Raw genomic sequence first — 14,153 nt, forward strand, 5'->3', positions numbered from 1 at the left:
GCCATTTTTTTACCACACAAACCTTTATTTTTGTTTCTCAAGGTGTGAGCCGCTGTTCTGTAAGACCTCGCCAAAAACATCCCAGACAGAAAACGGTTCCTCCCTTGAATTTCGCAAGAGTAAACAACCACGCACTTAGCGAAAATTAACAAAGAGGCTTTGTTTGTAAATCATAGAGCAATGATAACCCTGTAGAATGGCAAGGCGGCTTCCGCGTGTGTCCGATATCGCTAGCGATAACAGCGCCGCAAGAGATCATTATGTTTAGCAGCGCGCCGCTGCGGGCTGGCGCAGTACTGCTCCTTGTGAACAATTCGGACACACACAGATGAGCGCACCAGGTGCAGTTTGGATAGTACAGTGTCGAGCCACCGGATGTCGCAGCGACACATCACAGACACCGAAGACTCAGCGACAGGCGGTACATGTAGGCCCCCTATTTCAGCGGGCGGTGTGCGCTCTGGGCACTTCCGTCCCCGATAGTGCACTGAATAACACGTGTAAAGTGACGCCGCGCACACTTCTTCTTTTGGCGTCTCTTTTTTTGCTGTTTTTTTTTGCATTCCGAAATGCTTGCTTTTCTTTCTCACCGCAGTTGGATCGTCGGACCTGCTGTCGTGAACGCCTTTTACAACCCAACTAACAACGAAATGGGTAAGAACGCGTAAGGTTTTATAGCGACACCTGCAGGATACCTGCTTGCATTTTCAAGCATGTATAGATATTGGGAACGTCCCCTTTGAAAGGGGATGGGGAATTGTGCCACCATGTTTGATATTTATGTTTTTTATATATATCTTTCTCTCACCAACCTATCAAGTTTAACGGTATTTTCTATAAATTTGCCATCTTTCCTGCATGCAAATTTTAGTGCTTTCTAAGTTTTGCCAGTTTTAATCTTGAACTGGTATCTTTACGTCACCTCCCTGCATGCTTTTGAGCCAACAATCTTCCGATCGCTTTGTGCTGACGTCTACCACAGATTATGTCAAATTACATTCTCTGACCCTAAAGCCTTCGATCTCAGGGACAGCGGCTGTGCCTGTATCGAAATATGGATAGATACTAAAAATACATATGTTCAGTTGTTTCTACGGATTTACCACTCCCTGCATATGCGTCCTGTTCTTAGTCAAACTTATTCTTGAAGCGTCGCGTTCCAAGACGCCCTGATCTCGCTTAAAAGTATAGGGCTCTGCCTATTGAGTTGTCATTCAAAGATTCCTTCTTGATTTGGCTTTTCCATTTTCTATGGAGAACTAGAGCGTGCTTTCTTTCCATTCGGTTGATCCAGTTCGGTCCCTCTCTGTTTTTTACCTGCCATTTAAAGCTCTCTATACCTCCGCCCTGGTTTCCTTCGTAGTTACTGTTTAGTTTCTTATTCCTTTTCCACCACTGTGAGTAAACGCTCTTTCTAAGCAGGTATTTAAATACCTCAGTTGCCCACCTGTTATCGTCCAGTTTCCTCAGCCATTCCTTCTACAATAGTTTACTCTGAACTTCCCGTGCTTCTAAGGATGCATATCTCACGTCCACTGCCTCATTAGTGGCCTGATCGTGGGCACCTAATGTTAATCTGTCAGCAACTCGCTGATTTATTTCTAGCCCCGACTGAAATGCTGCCCGTAGGCACGAAATCGGTTTCCTAAAAGTAAGCCCTTGCACCATTATTCTTTTCCAAAAGACTCTCAGTACTTCATATCTATTGCACCGTTTTTCGCTCCGCCTTCCACATTTCTCTCGCGATGCGGTTGACGTGTCCACCAAGAATTGATACAGTTACTGCGTGATTAATGCCTCAAATTTATGTACAATTCACTTCATTTTTCTTCGCCAGATAATTACCTGAAATTTTCAAATCCTTCATGTACACAGAACCGCCAAGTCCTGAGCATTCCCCGTTTTGTGCCCGCACTAACTTCTTTAACTACAGGTTTATCCCTCATACCAATATAGTTTGGAATTTCATAGCAGGTAACATCCGTTCATTATCATTGAAAGAATTCTTGCATGCCTGTTCCTAATGTTGTATGATTGCTTTCTTTACTTTTTGTATTCTTCCTTATATTTTTGTTTTCTTGCATTCTATCCCACTTCTGTAATAGCCTCTCTAGTGGCTCCGGTATATATAAGTAAAAAAAAAATTTCCATCCGTAAACCCAATTTTTTTGGGGGGATGGATCCGATGCTCTTCAAAGAACGCTCCCCTCATCCGCCGTACTCATCCTTGAGAAAACGACGGCCAGTGGGTCGTGCCATCGGGTCGTGCCATCTCAGCATCTTGAAAATTCGCAGCGGGGTTACTGAGAAAGGATTTACATTAGGTTGGTTTATCGGGTTTAACGTCCCAAAGCGACTAAGGCTATGAGAGACGCCGTAGTGGAGGGCTCCGGAAATTTCGACCGCCTGGGGTTCTTTAACGTGCACTAACATCGCACAGTACACGGGCCTCGAATTTCTCCTCCAAAGAAATTCAACCGCCGCGGCCGGGATCGAACCCGCGTCTTTCGGGCCAGCAGCCGAGCACCATAGCCACTGAGCCACCGCGGCGGCCTATAGGATTTACATTAAATTTACTGATCGTAACCTCAGCAGCTCTTCACGTCCTCCCCTCGTTCGATTACAAACATTCGATTAAAAAATTCACAGTGTCATCTAATTTCTTTCTGCGTTAGCAATACGATAGCATTAGCAGCTGCTGATGCTTTTACCTGTAAGTGACGTCACTTCCCTACAGCCAATGGGAAATCTCCGGTCTGATGACATCAGGCATGGAAGAGCAGCCTTGTCCTCCCAAACCCCACTAATCACTTCCTTCAAAGGCATCAACGGCTTCTAATACTGCCGCATTGCCAACATATAATGGGATTAGATGTCCTTGTGTTTTTTGCCCTTCATATAAGAGCCAAGATCAGCTGCTGCATACTGGAAGGAAAGGCAGACAAACGGCCCACAATGAACCAGAGAAAAAATTGGCGGGGGCTTAGCTTTGGTTAAGCCTGGTAAGTTGCGAAAGCGCGCAGCGCCTCCAACTGAAGGAACGCAGTGCGCCGTCTACAGGTCACGTGTGGCTACCGGCTTTTTGAGGAAAGGAAATGGCGCAGTAATTCTCTGTCATCTCGGTGGACACCCTAACCGCACCGTAAAGGAAGGGAGGAACGCCGCCAGCCGTTCGGCAGGATGCCTTGTTGTTGCGACTGAAAGAAAGAGAACTTGTAGAACGCCGCTGGGCTCGCCATTCTACGGCATAGGCGCGTTGCTTAGCCAACCGCTCTTGCCTTTCTCTTTCTTCCTCTGTCTCCTCGGAACGGCGCCGGCGTTTGCGTGCAGCACGTCGCTCCAGCGACGCCTTGTACAGCTCCTCAGACTTGACTAAGCGGAGCGCACCTGCGGCGCCCCGTGTATCCTCTCCTAACGAGCGCCCTCACGCGGCGGGCCGAGGAGGCCGTTACGTGGTAGCCGCCGCGCCGAGCGAAGGAACGACTACGGCCGAAGAGACGAATTGGGGCCCCTGCTTACCCTGCTCTCCTCTGGTCGTGACGTCACTCTGTCACGTGGTTGTGTCACGTGACAGTGAAGGAACGACCTCCGCCGACGGCAGAAAAGTGTTAGCAATATTGCTTTCGCAATAATAAGACATTTGCACCATTCACCTTGCAGTGTACCCTTCAGGAATTCTCCAAGGCGTCTTCTACCAGCACGGACTGCCGCGGTGAGACACAGGATTCTTTCAAGTGTTAACTACCTTTAGACTCAGCTTACGCTCTCTAAGAAAAGGTCCCGCTATTCTGCTCAAATCCAGATTTATCACCCTCAACAGCGCAGTGACTGTGGCAACGATTGCATGATAACAAAATGTGCTCATTTGGAATTGGCAACTGTAAATTTCAGCTCAGTAGTGTGTTCAACAAGTGCAAGGCTGCCAGAAGAAAAACAATTTTTCTCCAGAGACTTTAGGTATACGTTAAGGCTACCTCATCGTGTACATGTGCACCATTCTCGTGGCGCTGAACGACTTTCCTATTGTTTAAAGCTATATTTACAATTTTAATTATTGCCGATTAGTTATCAAAGATGGAGCTTGGCGGAACGAAAAAATACTAGCCGCTACATTACATAGCTTTTAACTATTCATTCACCTCATTTCAATTCAGAATATTGATTCATTTTAGCTGACACAATTTACAAGTATGCGCATGAAGCAAACGCTCATGGTTGCATTTTGCTGCGCTCGTCGTTTCATTTGGTGGAACAGAACTGCTTCATTTTTGTGGCGCGGTAGAAAGTTCTGTTGTCGCAACATACCAACCTGTAGCGCGTCTTCTGTCTTCTGCCGTCACTACAAAGTTTCTGTAGTCGCACAGAACGTTCTGTTGTCTGTAGTGTGTCTTCTGTCGTTCGTCGTCACTACAGAGCTTGTGTGACCTCAACAGAACGTTCTGTTGCCTGTACCATGCCTTATGCCTTTTGTCGTCACTACAGAGCTTGTGTAGCCTCTACAGAACGTTGTGTTGTGGCAGCCGCAGGTTCTGTTCACACGACAGAAATCTCTGCAGCGCTACACAGATTTCTGTGTCGCATCAACTTCTGTTGAGCAACAGTTTTTATCCCCCTTTCTAATGCCAGAAGTACTCACTAGCATACTGTCGTAAGGCAACGCATATACTAGTTTCCCCTTTGTTCACCAAGAAGCAACGCGGCTTCCGTATCAAAGGGTTGGGTGCTCGCTTCGCAGCCTCTCAGTTCTGGGTTCAATTCGAGCACATTTGGATGAAATTTTGTTCTTCTATGATACCGCAGTGACGTCATCTAAGATTTTGGAGACCACTACTGCTGGTCAACGCCGACGCCGTGTTTCGTTGCCGATAAGCCGTGTAATGCTTTCGCAGTGAAACACTTTCAAAATCATGGACTAGGTGGTCTTAAGATAGATGTCAGTAAATGGTGATGCTTATATGAAGGGTACCCTAATTTCACCCACAGGTCACTCAACTTTGGAGCCATCGGCATGATTGTTGGCCACGAAATGACACACGGCTTTGACGACACGGGTGAGTCGTATGAGAAAGTCCACTGAGAACTTTCTTACGTACTTATCTTATTTGATGAAAAGTCGTCGTGAAGTAAGCCATATCAATGGATTGTCGATTGGAACTGGAAGCAAAAAGAAAAGCAGCTCTCCATTTATTAGCAATGGTGCACATTATCCTCAGTTATGCCTGTCGTCTAATTAAATTTGTCTAGATGCCATTCAGTGAATCTCCGAGGCATATCATGACGTTTGATATAAAAACATAAGAAGCCTTCTGCAATCACGTTTACTGTAGCCATCTCATACTGTGCCTACGCGGATTCAGTGCTTTTAACACGCACTTTTTCATACTAAAGCTGTTAATAGACACATTTAGCATATCGTATATCGTGTTACCGTTACCGGTACCAGAGTACCGGAGCCCGCGCGCAGCCAATGCATATGCGCAAATCGCCTTGATGGCGCCAGATGGCGCCAGGTACCCGGCAGCTGCGCGCGTGCCTGCAGCATTCGGACCAATCAGCGCGTGCTCTATGGCGGTGGGCGGCATCCCGGTACTTTGGTAACAGTAATGGTAACACGGTACATGGTATTCAAAAGGTGTCTAATCAAGGGTCTTACCTAAACCTGACACGTGATTTTAAGCGAAACACAAAGCAAAGATGTTCACTATGTATTCGAAGTAATCTCAATCATGATCATTCGAGCTTCGTTAACGTCAAGAGCTGCTACTTATGCTTATTTGCCGCCCGTCCCTGAAGGAAGCCAGTTCAACGCTGAGGGTGCACTTAAAGAGTGGTGGACAGACTCTACGCGCACCCATTTTGAGGAAAAAACTGAGTGCTTCGAAGACCAGTACGGAAACATCACTGATCAAGCGGCCAACATGTCGGTGAGCGTTCGCAACGTTTGCTGTCCCTGCACGTTCATGACCTACACTGCACATGCATTCTGAAGGGAGGCATGCAGAAGAGTGCGGTGGGGACTAGGTGGTATACGACATTCGCCAACATAAACTGCGCAAAGGACAGGACTCAGAAACGAAGCACACGCGGCTGCACGCGAACCCATGCCTCTCGTTTTGGTATCGCGTTACAAACAACTAACCTAAAGAAATAAGGGCTCTAAACTAGACAATAACAAAGCACGCCACTACCGCTTTCTGTAACTTCCGATATCTGATATCTGTACACAAGTAAACACGGGATGTGTGCGTCCACTAAGCGCATATGCGTTCAAGCTTCTTTTCATTGTGTAAGAGCATAACTCCATAAATTGTTTTTCTCTCAGCATGATTGGTGCTACAACATTTTACAGTACAAGCTTAGACTGTAGGTTTAAACTCTTTATTGTCTGGCCCAGATGTGGTGGAATAATTACCTCAGGCTGATTCTCTCACTTTCACGTTTGTTATGCATGAAGCCACCTTATGTCCAACCAGACTGCATTAAATGGTAGGATTTTAAGTAGCCGCGCCCTTTCCGCAACTCTTTGCTTGCGTAGGTTGTTCCATTCAATGCCCAGAAGACGTAAGGGATCCATTTTTTTTTCTCACCCCATGCAGCTTAATGGCCTAAACACACTTGGCGAAAATATAGCAGACAACGGCGGCCTTCGAATGGCCTTCGAGGTAAGTTTCACTATGACGTCCCACATTATAAGTGTAAATGAAAAAAAAAGATCCATTCGACTGGTATACAATGCTGCCGACCATCTTAATTTCTGTTCTTATGCGATAATTGAAATTGGTTTCTGAAGAAAGGAAATGACGCAGTAACTGTCTTACGTATCTCGGTGGACATACGAACCGCGCCGTAAACAAAGGGAGGAACGTGGGAGTGAAAGAAGAAAAAGAGAAAGAGGGGCTGTAGTGGAGGTCTCCTGAATAATTTCGAATACGTGGGGATCTTTAAGTGCACTGACATCGCACAGCACACGGGAGCGTTCTGCATTTCGCCTAAATCGAAACGCGGCCATAGTATCTCTGTATGTGGCGTTAGTGGTTGCGGGAAGTAGAAAATACTCCAGCATGCTCCAGACCACGTACGTGAAATTCGGACGTCGAGGGTTAGTATCCCTCCGGCAGCACGTGGTTGGTTTTCAGCGTTTCAGTCACTCATCTTTCGGATAATAAATATTTAAGCTATTAATTGCCCATATGTAAACATTCTCCTATGCTTTCGTTGGTTTATAGGGCTGTTATATCTCGAATCCTATTGTTCATGCGCGCGTGTGTGCGTGTCTGTGTTCCCTTGCCAGTGATTGCCTGCAGTCAGCTGGACATGTACAAAGCTTTTTCACATAAAACATTTATCTCATTTTGCAGGCGTACAACAGACTACTGGAAGGCGAATGTGAAAACAATGACACTCGCTTACCTGGCCTGGAGCACATGTCCGGAGAAAAGCTGTTCTTCCTCTCAAACGCGATGGTACATGCATTCTTGTTCCGTCACTTTTCCGAGCAGTGCCCTTTCGCATCATTACGTCATCTGTTTGTTGGTTCGAAGATATGCACGAATTATGGGCTTGGCTATGTGCGCAGGTATGGTGCAGTAACGCCCGGCCAGAGTATCTCAGGCAGCTGATCGAGGACGACACACACAGCCCTGCCGAGTACAGGTAAGAACCGGCTGCGCCGCTTCAAATTAACGCGGTGTGTGGGACATCAAATTATCTGAAACCTTTTGCATTCATTTCCATGTTGAGCAGCCTATACTAACAGCTCTCACCGATTTATCACTCCTCAATCGACATCGCCATCAATCACTTTTCATTTCTAGCGAATGTAGGCGGAGCGCATCTGAAGAAGGAGCTGCGACAAGCTAGACTGGCTTCTAGTCCCTATTATATAACTCCTAGGGCGTTTTACGGAGTGAGCTGTATCTCGTATTCTGGGACAAAGTTCAGTGACATCACTGAAGCCAGTTCGATGCGTCAATGGGGCGAGCCCTTTGGAACGTTAAACATCATAAACCAAACCTGTCTTTCTTAATCCCGTTATTTTTAGTAGAAAGCAGATTCTGCTAAAAATGTGAGCTGTTTGAAGACCGTTCCACTTGCAAGCCCAGTGAAAGGTGCACTATAGAGGAATCGAAACTCGTATTTTTATCGCGGGAATTCGATATACACGTTCCGAGCACTCTTAGAAACTCCGAATTATTGTCTTGTGCGGCCGATTTCTGTGATTTAAATAAGATTAACCGTCTTGGCCACCACCTCTTCTTTTTTTTTTGAACTCTCCGTTGAGGGTAGGTGGAGTAATCTAGCGCGGAGTTCCTTTCAGGCAGTCACGTGGCGGCTTCGCTTTCACTTTAATTTTGTTTATTAGGTTTCCGTGAATAAATAAGCCCAGTTAGAGGACACATTGCTACAAATTAGGCCCACGGAAATAAAAACACGCGTGGACTCTTGCCGACGAGAACGGTAAGCCGCCACGGGACTGGCTGAATGGTTGGTTGACTCCGCCTACCATCAGCGGTGAGTTAGAAAAAAGGCGGGAGATGGGACTTTTAATTCGATTTAACTTAAGGAAATTGGTCGCACAGGACAATAATTCGATGTTTCTAAGTATGCTTGCAACGTGTAGATTGAGTTCCCGCGGTAAAATGAAGAGCTGAGATTCCTCTCTAGTGGAAATTTAATTTTTATAGCTTCATACGCTGTTCAAACGGCTTCCGTGGCCGGCGAAGACGTTAAATACTGCTTTCTGTGCTCCCATTTATAAATCGATGTCAGTGCACGTTCATGAACACCAAGTGGTCGAAATTTCTGGAGCCCTTCACTACGGCGTCCCTCAGAGCCTGGCTCGCTTTGGGACATAAAACCCTATATAAGCCATAAGCCTTCCTTCTCTGCTTGCTTCTGGAGCATTTTTTCCGTCATTTATTTTTTGTTCATGGCCACTATATCTCTGATGATAGCGAGCAGGGGGAGGTGAGATAATTGTGCAGAAATAAGTTCAAACATTCCCCAAAAATGTACTACTAGAGCGCAGTAAAAGGAGGTCGGCACCAGATCTCAGAATCCAAAAATTATTTCAAAGCCAGAACATGAGTTGATTTGAAATGAAGTTCTAAACGTGTATAGCACATGGGAAAAAAACTGGATTTGAACAAGTCAGTATGAGGACCGAGCGGTGTATTGTTCAGTTGATGATAGCTTCTTAATAGTGATGGTTAGAAAATTTTAAACAGTTGCAAAGTGGCTTAAATCACTAAGGGTTAATTAACGGACTTTCCACATTCAGTGCGATGACGTAAGGAAAACAGAGTGAGCCCAAGGTCAGACAGATGAGGGGTCGATTAATGAGTGCTTATTCAGAGAGAATGTGCAAACATAAACAGGTCTAATAAACTAAATACAACGCAATACAATTACGCCACAAATCCCTTGAAGGAAATCTAATATCTTTTTTTTTCTTCAGAGTCAACGTGCCGATGTCTAACATGCAAGCCTTCAGCACCATATTCAACTGCTCTGCTGATTCTAAGATGAACGCGACACAACGGTGCATTCTTTGGTGAGCCTGACTCACACAGGAAGAAACACTTTTAGCTGTTTCTGATAAAATAAATGCCTTCGTGATTTTCCTGCTTGGCGTTGATTACTTTCATCTGTGGCTGTTTACATATCGCCGCGGAAAATTATGTGGCACCAATTTAGACAAACAGAAGAAAGCATTCGTCCGAAGCAAAAACACGCTTGACGCGCACATTTATCCAGGGCATAACTACCTACGTAATGAAAAGTTTTATTATTTACAAAACTGTGTGGCATGAAGCTTTACAGATTCTGCATGAAAATGTAATTCAGATTTCTTAAACTATCATCAGATGACGGAAGTCAACAGTCACTGAAACCAAGAAGCATAAGGGATGTCTTTTTTTAATTTGTGACTTTTCATCAAAGAGAGATTAATAAAATCAAAAGAAAAAACAACCACATGCCGCCGGTGGGTTCGGTACCTACGAACTCTGATAATTGAGGCGCTCTCATAATTGAGGTACGGCGACGGCAATGTAATCTGCTTTCGGGAGTGTATATGTGTACTGTAACTGAATCTTGAAAGAGTGGTCACTAGCGCCACCTTTCATCGGAAATTCGGAGTTAGTGGGTTCGGATCCCACCGGCGGCATGTGGTTCTCTTCTGCTTCTATTAGTCTCCCACATTCGTGCTGTTTCGTGCACTATCGTGCTCTCACACGTGTCGTGCTCTTGAAACCATCTGGGATCCACACAGAGGACATTGCAGAACTGTTACATTTTCGCTACTATGGCTTTTGCACACTACGTTCGCTCCATAGTCGTCTGCGCGCGGGTATAGGGCAGGGCATACAGTTCCTTACTATTACCTAGAGGGAAAGCTAGCGCCCCGTCTATGGGAGTTTGCACAGAGCTCGCTCAAGACCACTTCAGCCATCATGGCGCTCTAAACATCGTGGGCCGGTGAGCTACCGACTGCAGAACCACACCTTTTTGCCAAAAAATAATGCAAAAATAGAAGCTGTTTGAAAATTACGAATGCCCTAACATTCAATATCCTGTCTATATATTGCAACAAACGAGCAGAAAAACCCTAAATGCAAAATTTGCCCAAAATAAGAGATGGCTTGCTCTCCTATTGGCCAAATGTTGCACACTACAGATACTAATATTGCTTGCTTAACAGGTGCACTTTTAAAAAGAAATGCGTGTTCAAAAAGAAAAGTTGCTTAAACACTATAAGAGGTTTTTAATGGCATTTTCGAAAACAGAAACATTTTATTGGCGTCGTGTGCTGTTGCATTTTCGCTACTATGGCTTTTGCACACTAGGCTCGCTACAAAGTCGTCTGCGTACGCCATCTGACGGTTCTTTACTGAAGCAGCACCTATGCCCGCACGCACAGAGCAGTGTTTTTGGAATGGAACATATCACCCAGGCAGCACAACAGCATTGGACGAACGTCGGGTTATCACCGGCAGAAACTGGCATGAACGATGGTTCTACACAGGCATTTAGGCAGAACGCTACCATATTGACACATTGAGCGGATTTTCAGGCCAGTTTAGGATCAACATTTGGCCGATCGAGCAGCCAACGCAGGCCTGGCGTTCGTTTTGCGACACGGGACAGTGAAGGCCTCGGACTGGCTTTCCAGCTTTCGAACATCGGTATCCCGCTCTCAAAAATTGGCACATGCAACATAACCCACTGACTAATGACCAGCACTTTGGATGTACCACTCTGCCTAGCAAATATTCATAAATGAGAGTGCTAAAGAATTCTCGGAAAAAAAAATCGTTTATTGCATCGAGTTACAAGGATCACGCTTCAAGCGCACTCAGGATGGCTTGCGCTACCGCCAACCACCCTGGGGAATAAAGGAAACGAGGGCCTAAGAGCATGGTGACAGAGGCTGTGGGAAAATCATTTATTTTCAAGTTTTCTTAGTGCCGATATTTCGGGTTGGAAATGCAGCTCGGCAAGCTGCAGTGGCACAGCTCAGGCATCCATAAAGTGTTTCACGGAGCTGTCCTCCGGGGAAGTGATCATTCATATCGGAAGTAATCGTTGCACTCCTTTTGCAAGAGGTCTGTGGCACTGCATTCAAACTCATTCTTAGTCCAGCTCTTCCACGATGCCCTCACGATGCGTTGAGCCTGCAAAAAGATGCAAGATGTCATGATGAGCGTAATTATGGCCGTCACAAGACAAAACTAAAAATGATGAAATAACACCGAATTTTGTGAAAGAGACGGTGTGAAGACATTCGCAGCGTATTTTGCAGGATAATCTATAATTTATGCTTAAGAACTAACACCACATTACTTTCACAACGGGGAATTTAAGTCACTAACCTTGTCAAATGATTCATTTTTAGCTTAATGCGCCTGTCGCAACCCCAGCAGACAAATTCAATGCGACAAAAGCAAATAATAGGATTTCAATATAGCGAATTAATGTAATATTTAACATAATAACTCGTATCTCTCAATTGCGAGCTCATTTTTTATTAAAGTAAAGATGCACAGGTTCATGCATTTCTTCCACATGGATGTCAACAAAATTTTTATCAGTATTTTTTTATTGGGGTGAAAAATACGGCTCGCGACATTTTTGCGAATAACGCTGAACGCAAGAAACACAGGGAACGTTTGTTTTTATAAAGAAATCTAACAGTTCACCTTAGTCGCTTCCAATTCATAATGGTGGTTTTACAGCGCAAACACACACAGACCAAGAAAGAGACAAGACACACAAACAGAAGCGCCGCAGGAACGAGAGCATCTCTGTCTACATTCACTTCGAATGCATGCAGTATGGGATTCGAAACTGCGTCTTGAAAACTGCACAAAAACACTCGTCTGATAGTCCAGAGTAATGCCCTTTCTTCATTGAGAGACAACTTCGGGAAAAAGCTTTAATCAGAAATTTTGTATTTTCTATTTCGCCTGCAAGTTTGCAAGTAAAAAAGAAACAAGGGCATGGGAAACACGGAAGCGTCAAAGTATTGTTACAAAGCCGTAGGAAAAGCATCATGTTCGGCGCCCGAAAACTTTGAAGTGAAATAACGTGGAGCTTCGAGATGGATTTCTTCAAAAAGCTTCAGACACTGGCATATTTTGTGTGATAAGGCTTCTGTTAGTTCAAGATGGCTTGAAATGGGACCATAAAATAACAAAGATATAAAGCAATAAATAAAATATTATGCAAGCAGAATGCGCGCTCTTTCATAGTTTTATGTACCCTACATGTGGTAAACAAGCTAAGTTAACGTGCATCTAACACCAGCTGTCAGTCGATTTATTCGCCGGTCGTCAACGAATCCTCAAATTTTTTGTTGGTGTGGAAGTTGCACGCAAAAAAAAACAAAAACAAACAAAAGCGTGTTGAATTGCGGTTCGCAACTATTTGGGATACTTTTCATCAATAAAGGTGATGTTCGAAAGCAAAAAAAAATGCTAGTATATAAGCAACGACATGAGCAAGAGCTATATAACTCTTGCTCACGTCTTTCCCTGTAGGTAATAGTAAGAAAATGTACTTGATTGAAAAACATTTCATTCGCCGGAAAGAGCTTGGCAGGAGGTCGTGTTAAGTGGTCGAGAGTACATAGCCCTCGACGACTTTGTCTGCCCACTCCACCGGCAAAACTTTTGTTCTGGGGTCAGAGCTAGCCAGCGCGGTCTCCCACCGCTCGAGAGAAGGAGCGGTAACTAGATCACCCGCAGGTGACTCTATTTTGCAGTCCGACATTATGTGATCATAGTTTGCTCACTGGTCACAGTGTTTACAGTTTGGGTTGTATAGATCCGGATAAATGGCTGCTTCAAAGAAGATATGTCAAATGGCGCGCCCCGCGCCCAGACGACTTTGAGGCAAACATAGTGCGCAAAAGCCATAGTTGCGGGAACGCAACAACACACGACGCCAATAAACGATTTCTTTTTTCCGGAATGATATTAAAAAACCTCTGGAATTGTTTGAGCAACAATATTTTTTTTAAACATATTTCTTTTTAAAAGTCTGCCTGTTAAGCACGAAATATTAGTTTTCGTATAGTATGCCACACTTGGCCAATAGATAGCAAGCCATAACTTATTTAGGCAAACTTTGCATTTACACGATTTTCTGCTCGTTTGTTGCAATTTATAGACAGGATTTTGAATGTTAGGGCATTCTTGATTATCAAGCAATGTCTTTTTTTGCATTATTTTTTGGCGCCTCGACGGCGGCATGGAACCCATTGTAGTAGAGAGAGAAGACAAATCACCCTCGGAACTGACCTCTACCAACGCAGCGAGGCGAGCGGCGCGCACACCAGCGACGTGCTCTGACGTCACTCCGCGCATGCGCACAGCTGGCGGAGCGTGGTGCCACGGCTCAGCGCACAGCTACGCTGACCTCGCGAAGCGGCTGGCGTAGTGTAGCTCTCGCTACAAAATCCTCGCTTGCCGATCTTTCTAGTTAATGCGTCATCGCCCAGCTCTTGTTATTTCAGTTCACAATCACTTTTCAGGGTCAGTAATTTGTAACGATTCGTTTCCCGATTTCTCTTTTGGCTCTTCTATCATTGCAAGTAGTTGCTTGTGACGTCAGGACTTACAGCTAGGCGAACAATGTCATAGGACAGTCCC

At 44.9% G+C, this 14,153-nt stretch overlaps 1 protein-coding gene across 1 annotated transcript; it reads left to right on the top strand.

Moving 5' to 3' along the window:
- The first annotated feature begins 635 nt into the window (after positions 1-635).
- LOC149366067 (membrane metallo-endopeptidase-like 1) lies at positions 636-9,557 on the top strand. Its single transcript, XM_089548192.1, has 8 exons — positions 636-654; positions 3,661-3,712; positions 4,984-5,051; positions 5,794-5,924; positions 6,597-6,662; positions 7,359-7,463; positions 7,577-7,653; positions 9,458-9,557. Exons 1-8 carry the CDS (start codon positions 651-653, stop codon positions 9,555-9,557), a joined length of 603 nt encoding a protein of 200 aa, XP_089404318.1. The 5' UTR covers positions 636-650.
- Positions 9,558-14,153: the final 4,596 nt, after the last annotated feature.

This window comes from Amblyomma mixtum, chromosome 1 (genome assembly GCF_055824585.1).
Source record: "Amblyomma mixtum isolate Tamu chromosome 1, ASM5582458v1, whole genome shotgun sequence".
Lineage (NCBI taxonomy): Eukaryota > Metazoa > Arthropoda > Arachnida > Ixodida > Ixodidae > Amblyomma > Amblyomma mixtum.